This window comes from Microtus oregoni, unplaced genomic scaffold (genome assembly GCF_018167655.1).
Source record: "Microtus oregoni isolate MIOR12 unplaced genomic scaffold, Mior012 000144F_ref0000341, whole genome shotgun sequence".
In the NCBI taxonomy this organism is placed as follows: domain Eukaryota; kingdom Metazoa; phylum Chordata; class Mammalia; order Rodentia; family Cricetidae; genus Microtus; species Microtus oregoni.
Genome location: NW_024544794.1, coordinates 51595 through 76224, shown reverse-complemented (window position 1 = coordinate 76224; position 24630 = coordinate 51595). Strand labels below are relative to the sequence as shown.

General features: G+C 43.7%; 2 protein-coding genes across 2 annotated transcripts; one reads left to right on the top strand and one right to left on the bottom strand.

The window, feature by feature from the left end:
- Positions 1 to 1347: 1347 nt before the first annotated feature.
- LOC121444846 (m-AAA protease-interacting protein 1, mitochondrial-like) lies at positions 1348 to 8486 on the bottom strand. The gene is made up of 5 exons (XM_041646756.1): positions 7865 to 8486; positions 5167 to 5238; positions 4811 to 4937; positions 3145 to 3292; positions 1348 to 2341 (listed from the first exon to the last, which is right to left on the bottom strand). The coding sequence occupies exons 1-5, from the start codon at positions 8291 to 8293 to the stop codon at positions 2263 to 2265; spliced, it is 855 nt and encodes a 284-aa protein (XP_041502690.1). The 5' UTR covers positions 8294 to 8486; the 3' UTR covers positions 1348 to 2262.
- Positions 8487 to 8559: 73 nt separating this feature from the next.
- Positions 8560 to 24605, top strand: LOC121444845 (tRNA wybutosine-synthesizing protein 5-like). The gene is made up of 8 exons (XM_041646755.1): positions 8560 to 8692; positions 12468 to 12622; positions 16610 to 16679; positions 18300 to 18344; positions 19494 to 19631; positions 21574 to 21661; positions 22252 to 22368; positions 24102 to 24605. The coding sequence occupies exons 1-8, from the start codon at positions 8576 to 8578 to the stop codon at positions 24356 to 24358; spliced, it is 987 nt and encodes a 328-aa protein (XP_041502689.1). The 5' UTR covers positions 8560 to 8575; the 3' UTR covers positions 24359 to 24605.
- Positions 24606 to 24630: the final 25 nt, after the last annotated feature.

Here is a 24630-nt window from a genome sequence, read left to right as displayed (position 1 = left end):
TGCTCCCCAACCCCCAGCTCCTGCATTCCGGATGTTCCTGCAGTATTGCCTGGTTTCTGATGGTGTCATTGATAAACCAGATGAGATTGTTTTTTAAAATGTACAAGCAGCTGAGAAACGCTGAACGGGAGAAACAGCCTTCCCCAAGGAAGAGCCTCTCAATCCATTGCCCAGTGCCTAGTGGTCAGTCCTGGAAACATGCATACAAGTAACATTATACAGACTGCAACAATCAATGAAAACCAGGCTGTGAATTTGAGCAAGGAGGGGCAAATGGGAAGAGTTCAAAAGGGACAAAGGGGAGGGAGAAACAATGGCATCATAACCTCAGAAATAATAGAAAAAGAATTAACAATGTGTTACCGTGCTTGCTGAAGTTCCTGGCTCTGTTGGTTTATGGTTTTCATCGATTAGGAAAACCCGTAGCTATTTTTCCCTAACATGTTTTATTTATTTATTTTTTTTGTCTCTCTACCCCAGCCTTTAGCCTTTAGTTCAAAGCCAAGCATATAAGACTGTCTCCGTGCACTGGCTGGAACACTGCTCCACCCTGGACTCTGTGCTCCTAGGTTTCAAGTTCCCTAGGGGATGTTTGGTTCATTTTTGTAAATTAATGTTTTATCATATCAAGTACTGAGTTACACACCACACGCACACATACATGCTGATACACACACGTATACACACACACTTCACTCTATCCACACTCATCTCTGCCCCTACCCTCCTGTACCCTCTCCAGCCCTCTTCCTTCCCCATCTTAAACCTCCCTTTCAGTTTGACATCCTGTATCGTGTATGTTCTATTATCACGTGTGTATCACGTGTGTTCTATTATCCTCCTCCCCACATCTTCCTCCCCTCTTTTACTACCCTTTCTACTTCCATGGTCTACACCAACACACACAGATTTAAACCTTGACTCCGCATATAAAAGATGTGTTTTTAATCTGAGTCTTATTTCACGAGACAACGACATCCAGTTCTATTTTCTCTCAAGTGCTGTGAATTCATTCTTCATTACAGCCGAATAAAATCCCACTGTATGTTCTTCACATACTCGTGTGTATGTACTGCGTTCTCTTCATGTGCTCGTGTGGGTGGACATCTGGGCTGGCTCCATTTCTTCACTGTGGTGAGCAGTCAATCTGGATAGGAATGAGACCTAACATCTTACAGAAACCTGGATTGTTAGAGACATGTAAGTAGTTCCAATAATTCATGTCTAAAAAATTGGTCTGTGACAAATGTACATATAAAACATTAGAACACCACCAATGTGGTGCTGCAGTTCTGTGTTTACATGTGCACATATGTGACATTGGATGACACTGAACACAATGTGGTGCTGTTGTTTACATGTGCACATATGTGACATTGGATGACACTGAACACAATATGGTGCTGCTATTATGTTTACATGTGTACATATGTGACATTGGGAAGACACTGAACACATGTGGTGCTGTTGTTTACATGTGTACATATGTGACATTGGATGACACTGAACACAATGTGGTGCTGTTATGTTTACATGTGTACATATGTGACATTGGATGACACTGAACACATGTGGTGCTGTTGTTTACATGTGCACATATGTGACATTGGATGACACTGAACACAATGTGGTGCTATTATGTTTACATGTGTACATATGTGACATTGGATGACACTGAACACAATGTGGTGCTGTTGTTTACATGTGTACATATGTGACATTGGATGACACTGAACACAATGTGGTGCTATTATGTTTACATGTGTACATATGTGACATTGGATGACACTGAACACAATGTGGTGCTGTTATGTTTACATGTGTACATATGTGACATTGGATGACACTGAACACAATGTGGTGCTGTTGTTTACATGTGCACATATGTGACATTGGATGACACTGAACACAATGTGGTGCTGTTATGTTTACATGTGCACATATGTGACATTGGATGACACTGAACAGTGTGGTGCTGTTATGTTTACATGTGTACATATGTGACATTGGGATGACAATGAACACGACACCAATGTGGAGCTGCCATTCTGTGATTTACTTTGACCCTCTTTAAAGAACGCTACCAATCTGTGGAAAATGCTTTATTGTATCATGTATGTCTATATACTGCAAGAAATATTTCCAAATACAAAAGTCATCCACAGACTTAATTAAGTGAAACTCAAATGATCCAGAAACATCTCTTCTTTAGTTTCCACAGCAATTATTAAGAGTTCACGCCCTGATTTTTTTCCAGAAAGATTATTCCAGCAGCTTCGAGTGTTCGATCCGTGCAATTGTCCAGTCGGGCTTTACTCCCTGTGTGAATTCTCTCTGAAATCTAGGAAAAACAGAACAAATACTGCGATCTTCCATCAACTCAAACGTTCAAAAACAACTCGCAAGCATGGATTAAAAGCAGTATTTAAAAAGAAGCTAATTTAATGGTTAATGATAAGTCACAATTAAAATATTTACTCTTAATTTAGTCAGAACAATCCCACAGCACTGAAGTGCAGTCTTAATTCCGCATTCCTAATGGTCTGTTCTTTATTCAACACCCACCAGCCCTAACAAGCTCGGATCTTGTTATTAAATACTCACTAAAGTACATGCTAAAGTGAGCAGAAGCAAACTGGGCTCTGGGTATGCAAACTCACTTTAAATATCAGCATATAGGAAAACCCACACTGTTTTCAATTTAGTGGAAAATAGTGGAATTTGATTCAGTTCCTATACATCAAATCAATCTTTCAAGCATCAGGTTTAAAAAGATTTATTTTATTCTGAAGTATGTGTGTATGCTTCTGTGTGTGAGTGTGTGCATGTGGATGAGGGTGCTCACGGAGGCCAGAGACATCAGCTCCCCTCGTGGACCACACACGGTTGTGAGGCCAGGACCTGCACCTGGGTCCTCTGCACAAGCAGGGTGTGCCCTAACCATAGTCTCTCCAGGCCCCAGTCTTAGCATTTTTGAGCCACATTGGTCTTAGAAGGAATATTACAAGAAACAAAATTTAGTACTGATGACACAGATCTTAACTATAAACAGGCATTTTAAAAGAGGTGATTAATAGATTTAAATTAAACAAGTATTTAATATCCATTTTCTGCAGTGAAAACGACATGCACAGCCGTACTTACTCATAGCTGGCGCTAAGCAGCTGTTTAGTCTGCACGTTCTGATCCCCCAGCTTCACCTGGAACACACTGGCTCCACTTAAAGACTCACTGGGGATGTCGGCACTAGTCAGATACCAAAAGCACATCAGGATGTTAACGAACTTCCTTCCTTAGAGAGAAAACACACACACACACAGCACACATACAAATCAGAATAATCTAGCAGCTTCGTAGCCATAACAAAATCAGAAACAGGCAGATCAGCCTTTGTGCGTCCTCCAGATAACTCCAGATGTGTGAGTAAATGCCATTTTCTTTTTCTTGTGTCCTCTCTGCATCTCAATAACCAATCTACTGTCTGCTAATCACGTGCTTTACTGAGTGAAGCAGACGGATCATTCTCAACTCACACCACTTCCTAAACTAAAGCAATCTTAAGGCAAATGCCTGCCCTACCCCACACCTACAGTGCTGTCCCGACTTCAACTGTTCCAAAGGCCTCTGTTCTTTGACTCTGCTGTGCCCTAAGTCTCACAGTGTCTGTGTAACTCGGTTAACAACAAGGGTGCTAACATGGAATCTGAAATGTCAGGAAGGATAAAATATCACCCCAGATACCTTTCCACGTATTTCCAATCAACCTGCATGCGAGTTTATCTATGAAAGGTCCGTGCTGTCACTGCCTGAAAGGGTATGAGCAGAGGTTATCCCTCCGTGTGCCTGCCTTGGGATGCATACATAGGAAAGCTGTAATTGGACCGATGAGTCAATGAACTTTTGGGTGTGCTATTGGAAAATTCATGTACTGGAAGAGAAACAGATAACTACCAGAGTTCTTCCAGCTTTGCCACTATTGCCTAATCAATCTGGGAGTTTTATAATCTTCTTATCCGTCTTTATCTTCTGATGCTGTTTTGGTTTTGTTTTATACTTTATTCCTTCCTTATAACACACAGCTAGAAATGTAAAATACTCAAGTGTTTTCTACACTTTAGGAAATCCAATATATAAATATTTTTATTTGAAACATGGAACAACCTGTTTTTTTTTTGTTTTTGTTTTTGAGACAGGGTTTCTTTATAGCTTTTGTGCATGTCCTGGAACTAGTTCTTATAGACTAGGCTGGCCTTGAACTCACAGAGATCCACCTGCCTCTGCCTCCTGGGTGCTGGGATTAAAGGTGTGTGTCGCTGCCTGGCTGGGAGCAGCCTATTCTAAACAAACTATTTTCATCAACATATGTGAGAATTCTTTTTTTTTTTTTTGTTTTTGTTTTTGTTTTTGAGATAGGGTCTATGTAATCCTGCCTGGCTTTCAACTCAGAGATCCTCCCACCTCTGCTGGGATTAAAGGTGTGAGCCATCACACCTGGCCCTGGGCTTTCCTACTGTATAGTAAACAGTAGTAACCAGGCAGAGATCTAGCCAGAACCTGCTACCAGGGACTAACTCTTTCCAGAGTTAGGTATTTAAACAGCAAATATGGTATAGTTTTTCTTTCTTTTAAAACTCCTATTTCTTCATTTATTACGTATACATGATTGGTTCTACAAACTAGAAAAGTGATACAGGCTTTGAAGGACTACAAGCATCTGCTCACACAGACCTAACTCCCCTGTCCTGTGGCACCCACTGTTTCAGTTTACTTGAACAATTGACGGTCATAAAGTTGTCTCGGCCAGCGTTACCTTTCTCGTCATAGTAGATAGAGATGTCTCCTGCTGACGTGTAGACAATGTCATCGACATCGGCAGCAAGGGCACTTTTACGGTTATCAGACAGCGAGGTGACCTTTTCTTTTAATACCTGAAGCACCTGAGTGGAAAAAAAAAAAACCAGAAGTTTATCCATTTAAGTTTTTAGAGCATTTTAAAAAGTGGTATTTATCATGGAATTCTCCAAAACCCATTTTAAAATATTCTGCCTTATCTACTCATCCTCAAGAATAAAAGTTATTCAACTCGATAATTACTGATAGAATGTGAGACTATGTATCATTCTATTGCAAGAATCATACACTTTTTAAATTAAAAGGAAACTTTACCTCTTTGGTTACAAGTTCTTCCAATAGATCAAATTTACACTGTGACAGCAACTTAGATACATGAGCAAAAGCCTTGAAAAAAAAAAAAAACAGAAGGGTAAAGATGACAATTATTTCAAAAAATCATATGAAATACCATACAACATACATACTTGAGTAATTACTGTAACAAAGATGTGCTCTATGGTGACTACTGCAGTAACGCTGGGTCTGGCTGCTATTGTGAGGGGACTGACTACTCTTCAGATGGTACAGCCACAGACATAGTTGCAAATGAGCTCACTACTGCTGTGGGGCAAGGGTCTGTACCCTGTCACTTGTGTTTTAAATAAATGCTGACTGGCCAGTAGCCAGGCAGGAAGTAGAGGAGGGGCAACAAGAATTCTGGGAAGAGGGAAGTTTCATTCTGCAGTAGTGACCCAGACACAGAGAAAGAAGATGTGACTGCCTTGCCAAATAAGGTACCGAACCACGTGGCTAACTCAGACAAGAATTATGGGCTAATATAAGTTATAAGAATTAATTAAGAAGAAGCCTGAGCTACTGGGCCAATCAGTTTATAACTAATGTAAACCTCTGTGTGATTCTTTGGGACTTAACAGCTGCAGGACTGGGCAGGACAGAAAACCTCAGTCAACAAACTACTAATTATGAACCCATTTTTTACGTCCTGGGAAATGACAGTGTGCGGCAAATATATATATAGTAGATATCTCAATTAAAAATTACTGTGTGTTTTTAAAATGATGATGTAAGTAACTATGATCTACCTCTTAATCATTTATAGTCAATGATGAGAAAGTAGGGCACTCTATAGTCTAGGCTGGAAGTGCAGAGCTGAACAATAGACAGAACCCCTGGACGAGATATAACATAGGTTAGGGGAAGGGGGAGAGAAGAACCAGTCTCTCATCTCTGCCAGGGAACCTCAGCATCCACTCTGAGGTCTTGATTTAAGGCGGGAAGAGAAAGCACACTCTGTACACTCCCGGCAATGAGGGAAGTTGGCGTATTCTGATTCTGCTTGTGTTTCAGGAGCCCTCAGTCTGCCGAGAGGACAATTTCAGGAATTACCAGAGGGCAAGAAGAGTGGGCATGAGAAGCACTGTATAGTATTACTGGTTCAGCTGTCCTCCCTGTCAGGCTTATGCTGAAGCCCAGAATTCTCCCTGGGATTGTGACTCCATCTGGAGACAACCCCTTAAAGATGTGACTGGATAAATCTCTAATGTGTGTGCAATATGACTGGAACTATGGACAAAAGGGACTATCACCACTACGCAAAACCCTCATCTCTAGTCTGTGTGCTCAAAATCATACCTAAGAAACTGCCCTAAACATTAAAAATCATGAGTCTACCCTGCAAGATCTCAGACATGGGAATGTCTACCTCAAAATATTTCTGGAAACAGCCTTCTTTTTCACTGAAAGCACTGAACAACTGTACAAGAAAGCTTTAAGAAATAGTGCATGGCTCAACAGTAGTTAGGAAGACAAAGTTATTTTAATGTAAGGACAACTAGTGGGTGCATTAGAATATGTATTCCCTTATCTCATGATAAACACTTGCCTAGATTATATGTTACCCATTGAAACGCTGATGTGTGTGAATACTTTGCCTGCATGTACGTCTGTGTACCACGTGAGCACAGTGTATCTTCTGAGGCTGGAGGATAGGGTGAGATTCCCTGGAGCCAGAATTACAGACAGTTGTGAGCTGCCACGTGGGTGCTGGGAATGGAACCTGGGATCTCTGGAAAAGTGGCCTGCGTTCTTTAACCAGTGAGCTCTTTCAGTGTGGTGACAAGCACACTAAATTTAACCTTTCTAAAACCTGATTTCATAGTGTCTAAAAGAGGATTAGACAAGAGGGCCTTTCAATTTCACGTTATATGAGGATGTCCATCCCTGACACACGCATGCACTAGTGCAGTCGTGCCTGGACGATCAGGTAGACTCACACATGGGCACTGCAAAGTGCAGGATCACACCGATGTACCTCTACGTGCACAACGGACACAGCACACTGACTAGCAAATGTATCCTTCACCCTAATGTTGGGGTGGGCAATATTACTTAAGCTGGCTCCTTTTTATTTTTTGTGTAAACACACGTACTAGCCAAGAGTTGATTCAAGGACACTAAAGTTAACGCTGACACTGATTACAGGAAGTTGAAAACACTAATTTCTAACTAATATATCACATGGGAGTTCGTTATCTATGACTACGAGATGAAAGAAAATCTGAAATAGGTCAGGAGTAAAAGTATAAATACCATCATATAGCTAATTATAGTCAGTGTTATTAAATTATGCTTAATAAGTTTTGGTCTTTGGCAATATGAACTGGGGTTTAGATAAACAATGACTTTTCCCTTTGTTGTCCATCAATAGTTCTCTGAAATGCCAGGAACTGACCAAGAAAGCTGAAGGGAAAAATTAAAATAGCCTTCCGTCCTTGAAAGAGAATCGCACACACAGAGTCTGGATTCAAACTTAACCGAGCCCCTCCTTCTTGACGACCACACAAACACACCTAGCTGCTTATTAACGTCAAGAAGAGGCTGAAACCTTAAGTGTCTGGGTCCCTACCATCGTTTGGTAATTCGGGCTGCAAAGAAGTCGTTCACAGCTAAAATCTTGAGCATGTCAGGGCGGAAACGCATGAGGCGCCCAGGTCAGGGGAAGCCAACCAACCTGCTTCGCCCCCTCCGAGAACTCAGCGATGCTGAAGTCCTTGTCGAAATAGGCCCAGATAAGGAAGGCGTAAATTCGAGTCCGGACCCAGTTGATGGGGTTGGAGAAGCCCAGAATGATCATCCTGGTTTTCTGGCGCTGCTGGGGCTGCTCCTCGGTGCTGTAGCTGCGGCTGGGAGCAGCGGGTAAGGAAGCGAGGGACGGAGGGAGTTCTGCCCGGCGGAGCAGCGGCCTCCGGGGGCCCCAGGGGCGCAGCGCCGGGCTCGACAGGACCCAAGTGCAGCGAGGGATCGTGGCCGCGCTTGAGCCCAGGCGGCGGCGGCACAAGCAGCAAAACTCAGCCAACGACAGCCTCACCTCGGCGGCGCCGAGAGTCCGGAGTCGGGTGGCCCGGCCGGGCAGAGGCAGGAGACGGGCGGCCAGCGCCATGTCTGTGACCTTTCACCTCTGCACGCCTGTGCAGTCCCGAAAGGAGGCCGGAGGGAAACCAGCTCCGCGGTGCCGGGGAAAGGGAGCCAAGGGCGCCTGTTGCCGCCACCTCTGGTGAGTCCGCCCATCGCGGCTGTGTCACAGGCCGCCCAAACAGCAGCCAACCCAGGCAGCCGGCCTCGGGCTCCCCCGACCCGCGTTGCGAACCAGCCGCCCTCTGGCGTCCATCACCTTGGCGGCCCTTTTCTCGCGGGGTTGTGTTTCCGGGAGGATCACTCGCGCATGGACACGTCCTCCCGGGGAAACCAGCCCGGGCCCAGGATGGCGGAGCAGCGCCTTCCGGTACCCCGGCTTCGGGGAGTCTCTCGGGAGCAGTTCCTGGAGCATCTCTATCCACAGGTGAGGAGCCCGCGGCGGGAAGATCTACCGGGGCTCCCGTCGGCTCTCCTGCGACCCCAGTGTGGAGGGCGGGGACGGCCGCGGCACGCCGAGTGTGAGACTTTTCCGGCCTCGCTTGCTCCTCTTATATGGGGTTTTCTAAAGTTTAGCATAGGATCCCCTCCCCGCACCCCCGATCCTCGCAGTCTCTATTTCGAGATAATAAATTTTTGAAGCGCCACATTTGAATCCAATGAGAGACGGGCAGCAGGGAAACCAATGGGAGTCTCCCCGGACGTTTCCTCTGGTACAGGTCTTTGATTTTAACTTGGATCGTGATTAAGGCTTAAACTAGCATTAGCTTTCAAAGAAGGAAAAAAACTAGCAGAAAGTAGTTTTTAAAATGAAAAGAAAAGAAAAAGGTTTGCTTTCAGGACGTTGCAAGATAGTCCAAGTTTCAGAAAAAGCAGTAAGGATTCTGGCGAATATTCAAAGGGAAAAGGTCTCTAAGGTCGTTAGTGGCAGTGTCGTGGGATCGCTGCGTGCGGCTGGACCAGCCCGCAGTGTGTGCACCTTTGAGAGCTCTCTGCTCAGAACACAGAATTCCTGACTACACTCTAGTGAAGGGTTTCTGATCGAGTCCATGTGAGGCAGAGTTTAAGTTTGCTTCAACAGAGAGATACTTTGGATGATCTAGTCTTATCGGGTAAAACCGTGGATCACTAAAGTTGCACACGGAGGTTAAGACCCGCCTTTTACTATCCTAGAAAATAGCTGGATTACAGGTTTGGGAGAGGAGAAAAGCCATACCTGGTTATATATGCTTTGGCCTTAGACATGATTTTTGCTATAATGTTTTTATTTGAAGTATTTCCTTATAAAAAGGAATACTGTCTTCATGTAGGCAACCTCCCAGCGAATTTTGTTAATTTTTGTGCTTGAATTTTTTTGGTGGGAGGTTTCAAGACAGGATTTCTCTGTGTAGCCCGGGCTGTCCTGCAACTAACTCTGTAGACCAGGCTGGCCTCGAACTCAGGAAATTCACCTGCCTCTGCCTCCCCCGCGCTGGGATTAAAGGTGTGTGCCACAGTGCCAGTCTAGCTGTGCTGAATTCTTCACTCTCAGCTGGTGGGAGATTTCAGACTGCAGGGCGGAGGTCCCCCATTGTTTTCCCCGTCTTTCTGCCTAGCCTCAGTTACAGTGTGTTTGAGGCAGAACCAAACGAACCGACAGTAAGACACAGAAGTTTTTAAATCAACATTTATGTCTGTGAACCAGGCAGGGTTCTCATTCCCGCAATGAGATACTAATTCTTACCACCTACATTGCCTAAGATTAAAGACATAATTTCCCCTTGGTGGGGGTGTATTGAACTAGCAGCCAAGTGATTTAGACCAAGTGATTGAACTGTTGTTACAGCTCACATGCTACGTGTTTACTTTATAACTCAGCAATTCTTAAAATTTATTTATCTGTATTCCTTGACAAAGAGGGAAATTAGATACATTTTGCTCATTTAGTCTTTGATACACGAAGCAATAAAAAAGAATAATGTGGGAACTGATAGCAATAATTTTCAAAGTATATGTTTTTAAACTTTTAAAAGGAAATGTAGTCTTTTGAGAGATGGGGAGGACAAAACAAATGTGTGTTTGGGCCACTTCAACAATAAAAGAAATACAGGCAATGGTTGTGCAAGTCTTTACACCCTTGGGAGGCAGAGGCAGGCAGATCTTTGAGTTTGGGACCAGCCTGGTCTACAGGGTGAGTTCTGGGACAACCAGTGCTACAGAGAGAAACCTTGTCTCGAAAAACTGAAAAGAAAAAAGAAGAAAGCAAGGAAAAAAGTAGTTAATCGGCTGTCTTTAGAGGATGAGTGAGGATGTGCTGGAAGAATTTGGTGATAGAGCTGGCTTTGAGGGGATTCAGATTAGTATTTTACATTCTAAAGTAATAATTAAAAAAAACCAACAAGCTGTGACCGGGCTGGGAAGAGACAAATGGATCTCTGTGAGTTCATGGTCAGCTTGGCTTACATAGTGAGTTCTAGGCTAGCCGTGCCTCCTTAGTGAGACTGTCTCAAAACAAAAACAAAAATTCAACAGAAGTGAGAAATGATTTAAAAACAAAATAACCCTAAAGTAGAAATAGCTGCATGGTTGGCAGCATGTGCCTTTAGGGGCAGGCTTATCTGAGTTTGAGACTAGACTGGTCTACAGAGTGAGTTCCAGTGGCCACCAAGGCTACACAGAAACTCTGTCTCAGGAAGAAAAAAAAGGGGGGGAAGAAAGGAAATAAGTAACAAGTGAGCCTGTTTGGTGGCTTTATGGGGTAAGTTACTTATAGCCCTGCAAAATAGCAGTTCTGAAACTGTTTTCTGGAAAAAAAAAAAAGTCTGGAGTTTTGCAGATGATTAAATATCGATGATGGGAAATAAGTTTTTCATTGTTGAACAAAAATTACAAACAATAAAGGCTAGACTTAACCTTGATGCTTGTATTATCCATAATACCTTAAGTTTATGCATATGTACATGTACATAGATGATGAGAGAGAAAGATATGTGATTGCGTGTCTAGATTTGTGTATTTGAAGGGTATACACACGCCCTTACATGTTTCTCAGCTCTTACTGTTGAGAAGACAGAAGTTATGATACAAAATGAAAAAGAGCCCCTGTATGGTAGATACATGTAATAAAAATACACTCTGCGCATAATTAAAATGTCAAAAGAAGAGTTCTCACTTCAGAGAAACCAGAGTTGCTCAAAGAAATGATGGATTGCAGGGCTGGACAGACTCAATGCAAAAGATACCTGGATTGTTTTATTTTGTTATAAAATAAGGAGGTTTTTAAAAGTTTTAAAAGTCACAGGAACCAATCCAAAGAGACCTACTGGTCACATCTGTGATGATTTAAGCATTAGAATTATACCAGTAAACTTGGAGGCAAGAGAGACTGAGTAAATGTTAGGCAGAATGTCATGTGCCCCCTTGTGCCCTGGGGGACTACTCCATTCCTCTCTGGGACAGTCCTTGCTCAGATTGCATAACCTAAAATCTAACCATGAAGAAACTAGATGAACCCAAATCCAGGGGACTCCAACAAAATTATTGGCCCATGTGCTCATAAATATTCAGGGAAAAGAAGACAAAGAAAGCTGATGAGCCAGATGAGAAGAGCTGTGACCCCTGAATCCGAGTGCTTCTCAGCCTGGATTCTGGGTCAGGGAAAGGAAGGAGAGGTGATTAGTGAGACTTAAACGTGTGTGGTGTTACGTAATAGCGTCAGCGTGAGGTGCATCTTGGGTAATTGCTCTGGAAGAGAATAGCCCGTTTTCAGAAAACATGCTTCAGTTTTAGACTGAGGACGTGATATTAACAATTTCACTGTGAAGTGGTTCAGGAAAACTGTGAGTTAGCAGCTGATAGCGCAGGCGGGCTGCACACTGAAGAGTCAGGTAGACCAGATGGACGCTCTCACGTTCGTGCATTGTTGTCAGAAGTGCTAAGTGATAGCAAAATTAAAAGCTACAAAAACGAAGTAAAATTTAAGTATATTTTGCCATAAATAACATGAAAATATTTCATATTTGAATTTATCTGCTGACAAGGCTGTTTGTTTTCCTGACCTTAGGTTTGTTCTGGGTGTGTGATCAGGTGATCTTCGTGTCTGAGTCAGAGCACAAGCTGTTAGATGCTTTCAGTCGGAGCTCCTGCTCAGAGCCACCCTCTGACTCCACGGCAGCCCCCGTGGAGTGTTTGTTTTCACAGTTGTGTTTTTCCCTTCATTATAGAGGAAGCCCCTTGTGTTGGAAGGACTCGACTTGGGGCCCTGTACAAGCAAATGGACAGTGGACTACCTGAGCCAAACTGGGGGGGCGAAAGAGGTGAAGATTCACGTCGCTGCCGTCGCACAGATGGACTTCATTAGTAAGAACTTTGTGTATAGGTATTTTCTTCTGAGGTTACTCCGGGGACACAAATAACTTTCTTAAACCTTTGAAAATATTTTTACATCATTATATAAGACCATTCTGTGTCTCATCTTTAATCCAGTTTATGTAATCATGGAATAGCTCACTGCTTTTTCATGAGTGGCTTAAAAGACAAGAATTCCGAGTTTATATAACTGTACAGAGACATTTCCACAGTCTTATTCTTTTTTTTTTTAAATATTTATTTATTATGTATACAATGTTCTGTCTCTGTGTGTATGTCTGTAGGCCAGAAGAGGGCATCAGACCTCATTACAGATGGTTGTGAGCCACCATGTAGTTGCTGGGAATTGAACTCAGAACCTTTGGAAGAGCAGGCAATGCTCCTAACCACTGAGCCATCTCTCCAGCCCAGTCTTATTCTTCTACTATAGGGTGCGCCCTGTAGCCTGTGGAGTCATGGAACAGAGAATTTCTATTCTTGGAGTTAGGTGGCCTCTTAAGTTGTGTGCGGTGTTCGTCCAGTCTTTACTGCCCAGTGCAGGACGCTGTCTCAGGCTGGCGTCTCTTTCTGTCTCTGCACACCGTCTTCCACTCAGTAGCATTTAAACCCATGCTGAGCTTCGAGTGCTGGTAGTTCCGTGCTGGTTTTGTGCTGTGCACTCTAGCAGGTGAATCGGCTACTGAACGTCTACGTTTGGAAGCTGAAAATGTCATCCTGCAGATGTGTGTTGTTCATTCCCCCGAGAGTCATTAAAAATGGTAGATTAAAAAACAAACAACTTTCACATTCTGAGCCTGTGCAGTTCCCAGCAAATTAAATCTACTGAAAGACCCCATGTTCACAGATTCAGTTAGAGATGAGCTAAACGGGGGTTTCTGGTGTCGGGGCCATTCCTCTCTCACCAGTGCGGTCCAAGCCTGTGTAGTAACCGCCAAAGCATTTCTCTGTTTCCAGCTGAGTGCTCACCATTGTAGTTTCTGGTTACTGAACAGGCCACGGACTGAACTTAATTGCTGTAAGTTTTTCCGAGTGTAAGAACTTTGCACTTTTTATTCAGTCAAAAAAGTGGAAGAAAGTACTGGAGGGCTGAGTGTTTCTCGGCCTGCGGTCAGGATTATTTATACTCCAGACAAAGGCCATAGTATGTGGGTGTTGAAACTTCATCGCGAATGGTTCGGATGTTTTTTCATGTCCTCTAAACTTTTCAAAACTTGCTTTTAAAACACATATATTATGTAATAATTTCTATCGCAGCTTCTGCAAAGCCTTTCATTAGAGCTACTAAAAACAGGAAAAAATATTTTTGCACAAGGATAAAAGTAAATTTAATTTGTTTTGTTTTAGCATTTACTAAGTACAGAAGGAATTTAACCTAGAGATATTGAAACATCAGAGATCGTGTAGATAACATGTCCATAACATGTATTGATATGTAATCACGTCGGTTCTGGTTGTTCTTATCCTCTCTCGGCTGTCCAGAGGTTGCGCCTGAACTCACTAGTGTTAGCATCTTCTGGTCGCTTGTGTGCTGCCCTGCCCCTTCCCCAGCCAGGATGCTCTCAGAAGGAGCACCGTGTGAGCTACGCTGGAGACTCCACTCACTGCAGCACCTGATTCTGTCCGCACCCTCTTCTCACTGTCTCTCTCCGGGAAGCAGCCATTCCAGAAACAGACCCCTGGGCGCTAAATTCAGGGCTGCTGGTGGTGTTTTAATGTATGTTGTAAAGGTGCATTGCCACTGTCACAGCATCTAAGATATTGTGCCAACACTAAGTTATATTCCCCACTTAAACTATAAGATAGTCTAATGTAGATATTGCTTATAGTGATTTTACAGATGAGAAATGAAGGTTTTTAAAAACGTCCCTTGGGCCTCATAAGATGGCTCAGAGGATAAAGTGCATGTTGTCACTTTAATGTGACCTGAGTCCAGTGCCCTGGACACGTGGTAGATCTACCGGCTCCTGCAAGTTGTCCTGTGACCTCCACACACATCCAGGCCCCCACACACTAATTACATTTAAAATATTAAACAATTTGTCTGAGATCGTGCGGTTTAAAATGATAAAACCCAGGGTGTATATTCAAATTTGCTCATCCCAGAATCCATGAGAAGCCTTCTCTGATACTGTCTCACTTTTTTATGTGCTGGTCCTGAGAAGAGGCTCTGTAATAGAAGACCTTCTGCTTAGAACAGGCGGGACAGAGAAAGCCTCAGGCTTAGGAGTTCCCTGCTGCTGTGTAAGGGCAGGTTGTGGGCAGACAGACAGCTCGGAATTGCTTTATCTTGCTCTTTCAGGGTCACTGGTCAGTGCTGCTTTGGGGAAGAAGTTCCAGGCCTTCATTGTTCTTCCTAGAAGCTACTGTGGGCAGTGCAGCAGTTACACCGGTAGCTGGGCACAGCAGCCTCCAGGTCTGAATGGTGTGTGTATGGTGAACCTTTGGTAGGAGCCTTGAATAGGAGAGTGACGAGAAGTTTGCTGAACGCTAGACCAGAGGCTGGAGTAGAGACAGGGCCCTGCGTAGGTCTCAGTACGTGGTGGACTGGTTCCTTCCTGCATTCTCTGCACCAGTCCCGCAACAGCCTCTGTTCAGGTTGATGGTCACACCCACAAGAGCCGCTCTCCGGGTGTGACAGAATACGAGGCAGGAAGCAGCATATTGGGAGAATGTTATCAGTGAATTGTGTGGTTCAAGAGTCATTTTTGTCAACCAGTGGCAGCTTAGTTACAACAGGACAAGACCGTGGAGGTGTACTGAAACACAACCCCAGCTTAGGTCAGTGTCCCCCAAAGCTAGTGACTTGAAATAGGCCATGGGGGCATATTCACACATTGTACCCAGGAAAACCACTTTCTCGTCCAGTAAACTGTGATGCCTGGTATTTTAGCTAAGATTAAACCTTCATCTGCACTCCATGTGTTTTTAGGGAAAGAGCAGTACTAGGGGACGTTAGCTAGCCAAGGTCAGCTCCTCATGGAGGAGAGTTCACATTCTCCCTCCTCCTCCCCTACATATCCTTGGTGATGAGATGGTCAAATTCCCAGTGAGGGACACAAGCTTGGGAGGATTTCCTTGTCGGCTACTGATACAGTAGCATCTTCATGACTGGAGAATGGAACTAGGAAGCCTTCTGCCCCTGAGCCCCATGTAGGAAGTGCTTTTAGTTACTCGGATGAGTAGAGCAAGGATAACTCTCTAACTTGAAGAGTGTGGTAATGGAAGCACACATTGTTTCTAGAATGTCCTGCCATTTTCTCCAGAAGCCATAAGACGGCAGGGAAAGCAGGAGCTGAGAGAGTACTGCCCCTCCTGTGCTGAGGAGGTGACAGGCAGCAGCGGGGCTGGAGTGTCTTCACCAGTAATCTCACTGCTCCTCGATACTAGTGTGAGGCTATGGTTGTCCCATTGACCAGATTTATTTGGCCCTGGCACATAAGGACAGGTGGCAATCAGAACCTCAAAGTTCATGTATTTTACTTTATGACTGTACTTTGATTGTATGTGGGTGAGTTGCCTGCATGTGTGTCCTGTGCACCGCATGTGTGTCCAGTGCCCATGGAGGCCAGAAGAGGGCGTCAGATCCTCTGAAGCCGGAGTTATGGACGGTTTGAGCTGCACATGTGGGCACTGGGAGCTGAGTGCACGTTGTCCTCAGGAGGACCAAGTACTCTTACCGCTGATCCCGCTCTTTAGCCCAGTACCTGATACCATGGCAGCATCCCTCAGTGACTTGTGAAGAAGGATGTTGACCTTTGAAGAGCCATCTGAACCATAAATTTAAAATCTTTAAGTCTAAATTTTCAGGTAACAGGTCAAATTTATATACCTCTAAATGAATTTTGAATATTCAGAATTCTGTCGACATGGATTATACTAAAAGCTGGGTACTTCAAAGCACATGGTGCCCAACTGCGCCAAGCCCGCGTGCATCATGATGGTATTGCTAGTTGGTATGTTATTTTTATGTCTCAGGATTCTGTTATGTTTATTTCAGAACTTTACCGTTTAACAAGTTGGTCCAGAGAGCAGCCGAAGAAACGCATAAAGAATTCTTTATTTCAGAGGTAATTTTTTTAGAAACCTTTAATAGACATATACTAAATGGATTTGTGTGTGTGTGTGTGTGCGCGCATGCGTGTGTGTGTGTTTATGTGTGCGTGTGCGCATGCATGTGTGTGTGTGTGCATGTGCACGGGCCCATGTGTCCATTAGACACAACTATACACACCTGGCGGTCTGCCAGTTCACGGAACCCTGAGCAAACATTGTCCATTAGAGGGTCCTGCATAGATGGCAGCTTCCAGACCGCTTTCCATCTTCTTTGGTTGTTGCTTGGCTCTGTCCTGTGTGCAGAGCGGGACCCTGGGTCAGATGCTAAGGTGAACCTGAAGAAATCGGCAGCTGCAGCCCCAAATTAGATGCATTCTTTGCAGATAAGCAAAGAGCCCTTTCTTGATGAAGCAGCTAGCTGTGCCTCTTCGCTGAGTGACAGTTCAGATTTTGAAGAACGTGCTTTGAAGTCTAGCTAAAGGACCATTTCAGTGTGGCACCAAAAATGTGAGAACAGCTAAGCTGTTCATTGTGAGTTAAATGAGATATCAAATTCAGGCATCTGCATTGGTTTCTGGAAGGCAGCGCTCTGGAGTGTGCCGTGCCTTACTTGACCTGCTAAATCTCAGTTCTCTGGGAAATGCACACAGCACTGGGTGTCACAGGCCAGCCCTGCAGTGACCCATCTATAATCCGTTCTCTTCTTTAGCTACTCAGGTCGTCAGAAGTGTAAGTGCTGACTTTAAAACTTCGTATGTAATTCCGCTCTTATAAATCATGCATGAGGGGCTGGTGAAATGGCTCAGCGGTTAAGAGCATTGCCTGCTCTTCCAAAGGTCCTGAGTTTAATTCCCGGCAACCACATGGTGGCTCACAACCATCTGTAATGAGGTCTGGTGCCTTCTTCCGGCCTGCGGGCATACATGCAGACAGAATATTGTATACACAATAAGTAAATAAATAAATATTTTTAAAAAAATCATGCATGCCACAGAGAAACCCTGTCTCGAAAAAAAAAAAAAATCATGCATGAGTTGACCCTAAGGTTGCGCTGGGAGAATGCCGGTTGCTGGGCTAGGCATGGTCTGGTGTAATACAGTCTCCCTGTGGTTTTTTTTTAATGTGTTAAAGGATAAGGTTTGTTTTTTTTTTTATTTTATTTTTTGGATTTTTCGAGACAGGGTTTCTCTGTAGTTGTTTTGGTTCCTGTCCTGGAACTAGCTCTTGTAGACCAGGCTGGCCTCGAACTCACTGAGATCCGCCTGCCTCTGCCTCCCGAGTGCTGGGATTAAAGGCGTGCGCCACCACTGCCGGGCATAAGGTTTTTATCTCGTTTCTTAGTTGTATTAAGAAGTTGTTTGTTGGATTCACATCTGGTTTACCAAATGTTAAAGCAGTGTACATTGAAGTACCAGTTAATCGGTGGCTTCACGCGCGCTTCTGCTGCCCTTTAGATCCAGTCCTGAGCAGCATATAAAAACGTTCCTTTATGTGGCCACCAGGGGGCATCAGTAGGAAGGGTAAGATAATTGAATTTTTACATGACTTGACTCGGCCCTATTTTAAGATTTACTCCATCTCTTATCTCTCATTGTTTTTTAATCAATACTGATGCTATTCTTTGGGATGTTTAGGATGAGAAATACTACTTGCGGTCACTTGGAGAAGACCCGAGGAAGGTAAGAATTGTGGTTTAAAGCAGTTACTTAAAATGTCCCTGAGCATCTTCACACTGTAACCCGTTTCATCCTTTTTTGGTTTCTTTAATGATGTGTGTCCCTGATTGAGGAATCTTTAAAAGATGATTATTTAGTCATTCAGGACTGAAGAATCTCAGTCATCTAATTTCTATGCAATAAGAGTCTCTACTGCTATGTAGCTTACAGATGGCCGTTCAGCTAATACAGTACTTACCTGAGAGTCCCGAAGATTCATTAGATGAGCCTTTATGTATTCAGAGGCAAATTATAAGGCTAGACTAGATATGCATTCTGTGACTCTTGCTCAAAGTGCTAGTGAGTCTGTGTTAGTGAGGGTATTTGTAGCACAGATTCTAGTTGTGTTAATAATGAAAGCCTGAAGTCAGATACGAGGGTCAGAGATGCGGTGCAGCTTGCCACCAGGGAGTTCTTTTTGCTACCAGAGCTAAGACTGAGGGGCGTCCTGTCCTTCTAATCCTCAGACTGCATCCCAGCTCCTGTCCCCTCCCGCTTTGCTTTACATTCCTCTCCGCCCAGCCACGTCACTTCCCGCTCCACCTCCCTGGTGCTGGGATTAAAGCTGTGGGTCCCCACGGTCTGGCTGTTTCTCTTTGAGACTGGATCAATCCCAAGTAGTCCAGGATGACCTTGAACTCACAGAGGTCTCCTGAGTCCTGGGATTGAAGTTGTGAGCCACCACTGCCTGACCTCTAGTGGCTTAGCTTTGCAGTCTGATCCTCAGACAAGGTTCATTAAAACACAACAGAATCTCACTGCCTGTATTGAACCTGACAGTAGTGATACTCAAGTCCGTTTCTCCTTCACTAGAAAGGTTAGAGCAGCGGCTCTCAACCTTCCTGACGCCGTGCTGACCCCAACCATAAAATGATTTTCGTCGCTACTTCGTGACTGTAACTTTGCTACTGTTAGGAACGTGCTGTGACTTCTGATGTGACCACACAGGAGTGCTGAGACACAGGCTGAGCAGCCCTGGCGAGGGGCGTCACAGCACTCGAGAGACGCCTGCCTCTTCGTCCTTCCAGGAACCATCACGCCAACGGTGCTATTGTTGAAATTCTTCCCAGATACTGTTTGTAATCTAAATATTGTGTGTGTGTGTTGATGCAGGATGTTGCGGATATCCGACGGCAGTTTCCCTCCCTAGGAGGAGATATTAAGTTCCCAGCGTTCTTCAAAGAGGAGCAGTTCTTCTCCAGTGTTTTTCGAATCAGTTCACCTGGCCTGCAGCTCTGGACTCACTACGATGTGCGTAAATTACAGAGTAAGAAATGGAAAGGTTCACAAATCTGCTGCTCTTGCGGGCCTGACATTCGTAGATTGAGCTTTACGGGCCCCGTTAGAGACCTGAGCACTGCCGCTGGCAGAACATGGAGCTGAGAGAGTCAGCCGTCTGCAGGACGGTAGTGCCGTGGTGTCGGCTGGAGCAAAGCCTCGTCCTACGTCTTCCTCTGTGGTCAGGTTCTTACTGTAGCTGAGATGGGTCGTGGTTTAGCGGGGGAAGATGTGGGAACACGGCGTCTCAGTGAAACACCTGACTGCCATCCAAGTCCTTACTTAGGTCAACGGAAGAAACTGTGGGGAATGGTTTGCAAGAGTAAGAATTTGGGGTCCCTCAAGGCCTTAGGATCTGTACCCCTAGAGAACACGAACTGTTTGCTGGTCCGTACAGGAGCAGGGTGTACAGACTTTGATCTTGCTTGTCTTCTCGTTGGCTATCTGCTGACTGTATTTGTAAGTACAGTAAGCACATTTTACATGCTGTTGTGTGTCGTTCGGTGTTGGCGGCTGGAGAGACAGGAAACTGTAACACCTGTTGCGTTTCCGTAGGCCTTTGCTGTGTTGAAACGGGAGCTACATTTTGAAGCACTGACTGGAATGACCTCAGAGCTTTCTTTCTCTGCCTCCCAGCTGGCAGGAATTCCAGCATGTGGCAGCATGCCAGACTGTTGGGGCATGTGCATACTTCGTCTAGGACATTTAGAACTTACAGGGGATTTCAGGATAGTAACTCTATAATTAGATGAGACAAACATGGAATCTCAGCATATTTTAAAAGTTCTGCTTGAATGATTGGTGAGAAGATAATGTGTTTCATGTATTTTTAACGTTATTGATCATGCTTTAAATTTTAAGTAGTTTCCTTTGACCTTGAGTTACAATAGACTACATAATGCTTGTCTCAATAAATCAGAGGAGCCCTGCAGTCGTGGCCCACGCCTTTAATCCCAGCACTTGAGAGGCAGAGGCAGGCGGAAGCGAGTTCCTCGACAGCCAGGACTGTTACACAGGGAAACCCTGTCTTGAAAAACTTAAAAAAAAGAAAAAAGTCAGAGGAATAGTAATTGTAAACTACAGAATTAGTTTGCTAAGTAAAGGTTTCGTGCTGAAAGAAGAAATGTTCAGTTGATAATTAATATATGATGACCAGGCACACATCTTGCTCAGTGCAGAGAGGGCACCGTCTGTGTGCTCAGGGAAAGTCAGCATCGGTTCATTGGAAAGTACTGTGGGAATTTGCCTCATGGGAGGCCTGTACAATAGTCTCACAATCGCGGTGTTGATGACCACACTGTGGGTGGACACATCTGCAGAGGTCAGCAGCAGCTGCAGGGGTGATTTCTGCGTGGCCCAGGGCACAGCTCGATAACCTAGAAGACAAACCTTAACCCAGGGCAGCGCCGGTGCATGGACGCTGTTATTCCATTTCCTGGTTTCCTAGTGCTGGTCTTTCCCATGTCAGAAACATGGGAAATGTCCTCAATAGAGACACGGTTGTGCATGGAACACAAGCTTTTCATTACTAGGATTCAGTTATGACTGTAAGGGTTTTATGTGGGCTGAATTTCACAGAAGGGATAGGGTTTAACATGCAGTGACACATGCCTGTGATCCCAGCTACTCAGAAGCTGAGGCAGGAGCATCAGAAGTCCAGTTTGAGCAACATAGTGAGACCCTGTGGACCCCCTCCCAATAAAAAAGAGAAAAGGAAAGAATGAGGTTTGAAGTTAACTCTTTAGAGTGCCATTGGCTCCGTTGACTTGAATTGTAGACACCGAAGTTAACTCTTTAGAGTGCTGTTGGTTCCATTGACTTGAATTGTAGATACTGAAGTTAACTCTTTAGAGGGCCGTTGTCTCCGTTGACTCATTGTGGATACTGCTTACATGTAAATCTCATTGATCTTTAGGTAATGGATAACTTTTTAATACAAGTGACAGGGAAGAAGCGAGTCACACTGTTCAGTCCTCGAGATGCACACTACTTATATTTATCAGGTATGGCTTGAGTTTATGTTTCTATAGTTTATTCTGTTGTCTTTAGTAATGTAGGAAGACCACACTTCAGGGTGTGGGAGTGGCGACAGGCAGTATAAAGAATGAGTCTCCAGACAAGGCAGGGTGGCGCTCACCTGTAATCCCAGCACTCGAGGGCAGAGGCAGGGTGGCGCTCACCTGTAATCCCAGCACTGGAGCGCAGAGGCAGGGTGGTGCTCACCTGTAACCCCAGCACTCGAGCGCAGAGGCACACCTTTAATCCCAGCACTCGAGCACAGAGGCAGGTGGATCTCTGAGTTCTAGCCCAGCCTCGTCTACAGAGTGAGTTCCAGGACAGCCAGGGCTGAGAAACCCTGTCTCTGAAAACCACAGAAAGGTTTCAGATGATTTCACTGGATTGCATGGATGATGGATGTTGGTTGTCTTGTATAAAGAATGGTCACTGAAAATTATCTTAGGCTTCAGAAGAATAGTTAGTTCTCACAGTGTAAATACAATAATTAAAGAGTTGAGTTTCAAGTTTATATTTGTGATTACTTTTTAAACAGTGCGGACTTGGTTCAATCTGTGTGATCTCTCTTGGGAACTAGGTTCTAAGTCAGAAGTGCTGAATATTGACAGCCCAGACCTAGATAAATACCCACTCTTCCCGAAGGCGCGGAGGTACGAGTGCTCCCTGGAAGCTGGCGATGTTCTCTTCATTCCTGGTAAGGCCTCTAGATCACACCAGCGTGTTTGCTGTGTTTATTTGTCTAGACGTACAGGTGCTTATCATTGGATCACAGCTGCCTCCGCTCCCGTCTTCAGGACAGTGGACTGCCTGCTGCACAGGGCTGTACCATCTTGTCTAGGGATGTAGTGGGCTGCTCGTGTATGTTAAATACCTTATATCTGGGAAAAGGTTCTACCTGGTTGTTTTTTAAAAATCATTTTATTTCTGAAATATATAGGCATTTTAGAAATGGTAAATATTTTCTAAGAAGATTATAAACTTTTATTAAATATCAAAATATTATAATATCAACATCTGAAAACTTCTGTATACAGTTTCAAGAAATAAACATTAATTTGGATGCTCATAAAATTTCCATGTTAGTAACTATGGTGATAGTTATTATCTGTAATTAACATTTACGTGCATACCTTAAAATTATAAAGACCCTAAGTAATGGGGTTTATTGACCAAGGTTCCTTGTGGAATTCTATTTGCTGTAATTCATAAGTTTGTAGTTCATAAACTATATATTTATTCAGTGATAGTATTAACTTTTGAAACATCTATAACCAGTGAAAGTCAGGTGACATACTTGAGGGTAGATTGTAGGTCCCGTGAGCATCAGGAACCACGGCCTTGCTAGTCTTGTACTCCTCCAAGGCAGCACCCTTCACACGTCTGGTCAGGGCCGTGATGCACTGACTTAGTACCGTACTTTTTTCAGCAGCTACTCCTTTATCTAGTCTATTGCCATTTAATAAATTAAATTTGTTTTTTGTGTCTTTAGAACATGATTAGAGCTATGTAGTTTTCTATTACTCTATATTCATTTTATCTGGAAATTAAGTATTTGCATATATTTTAATGTAAAACAAGATTTCCATCTTTAGATTTACCTATCAGAATGGTTAGATTTTTCTGGTATATTAACAAGTGAATAAAGATTCTGAAAGACCTTATAATTAAAACCAAAATGTTGAAGACGACTTTTATAAATTACTGTTTTTCCATGAACACTCCTAGAACAAGTGTTTCTAAGATTTAAACCCTCCTTCATAAGACTGAACACTTTGGCATGGTTAGCGCCCCATCTGCTCACGGAGGTGTTCTTTAATACTCTTATAGCGTGTACATTGTGAAGATGTTAGTGGAAAACAGTAAACTTGCTAGTGAAAATGAAAAGTAGCTAACTAGTGTGGTCAGGTTTCTTCTTCACCACCAAAGGGCCGACTGTGGTTTTCATGGTTTTATGGTAAAGGACTGGTCTGTGTCTGGTTTTAGAATCTAAAACCTGAAGCTACAGTGTGTGCCACCTTAAGTCAGGGGACCAGACTGCTTTGGAACAGGAAGATTTTGAGAACAAGGATGGAATTGGATCACCAAGGACCAGGCATGGTCTTCAAATAACTAAAATGCTCTGTGTACAAAACACTCCATGTTCTGATGTGATTGTGTGTGTCAGGAAGTGTAAACATGTAACACAGAAGCCTGCCCCAATCAGAGAATGCAAAGCAAATACACTTTATTATGTCTTTCATTCTAGGTGGGGAAAATGAAAATCCCTAAGGGGTTTAGAACAGTGCTCGTGACTCTGACTGAAAGCAGGGTCTGCAGCCCCAGGAGCCTGCTCTGTGCAGTCGTGATATTTCACTGACTATTTTTTTTTTTAAACTGTAAGTTTTATTTTTAACTTTGTTTTTTTAAAAAAAAAAAAACATTGTACAGCTTTATGGTTCCATAATGTGACTTCTGAGGCGTTTGGAGTCGGAGTGAATGTCTTTTGGAAGCACCTTCCATCGGAATGCTACGACAGAACAGACACCTATGGCAACAAAGACCCTGTGGCCGCATCCAGAGCTGTGCAAATCTTGGACAGAGCTTTGAAAACACTGGCTGAACTACCAGAGGAGTACAGGGACTTCTACGCACGCCAAATGGTCCTGCGTATTCAAGACAAAGCCTACAGCAAGAACTTGGAGTAAAAGAAAAATGAACTAATTGTAGTAAAAATTTAAATAAATAAAAATCAGCTCAAGAACTATAATATATAAACATTTAAAGATGCTTTTTTTTAAAACTGGATAAATCAGTCTCAGATCTGTGGTATAAAAGGAGATACATATCTGATTTCTACTTGGTACAGGCTGAGAGTGCTTAGTGGAACCATTCTGTAGTTCTTAGATGTAAAGAAGTAAATTCCTACTTAATAAAAAATGTATTGAATCACTACATGAAGTCTGCTGGTGGAATGACC

Excerpts from the sequence above, each read along its gene's own strand:
- LOC121444846 (XM_041646756.1), bottom strand. The coding sequence starts at position 8,293 with ATGGCGCTGGCCGCCCGTCTCCTGCCTCTGCCCGGCCGGGCCACCCGA. Across the intron at positions 4,938-5,166 it reads AAGAACTTGTAACCAAAGAG|GTGCTTCAGGTATTAAAAGA; the intron begins GTAAAGTTTCCT and ends TTTTCCACTCAG. Across the intron at positions 2,342-3,144 it reads CTGCTTAGCGCCAGCTATGA|ATTTCAGAGAGAATTCACAC; the intron begins GTAAGTACGGCT and ends TGTTTTTCCTAG.
- LOC121444845 (XM_041646755.1), top strand. The coding sequence starts at position 8,576 with ATGGACACGTCCTCCCGGGGAAACCAGCCCGGGCCCAGGATGGCGGAG. Across the intron at positions 19,632-21,573 it reads AGCTCTGGACTCACTACGAT|GTAATGGATAACTTTTTAAT; the intron begins GTGCGTAAATTA and ends ATTGATCTTTAG. Across the intron at positions 21,662-22,251 it reads ACACTACTTATATTTATCAG|GTTCTAAGTCAGAAGTGCTG; the intron begins GTATGGCTTGAG and ends CTTGGGAACTAG.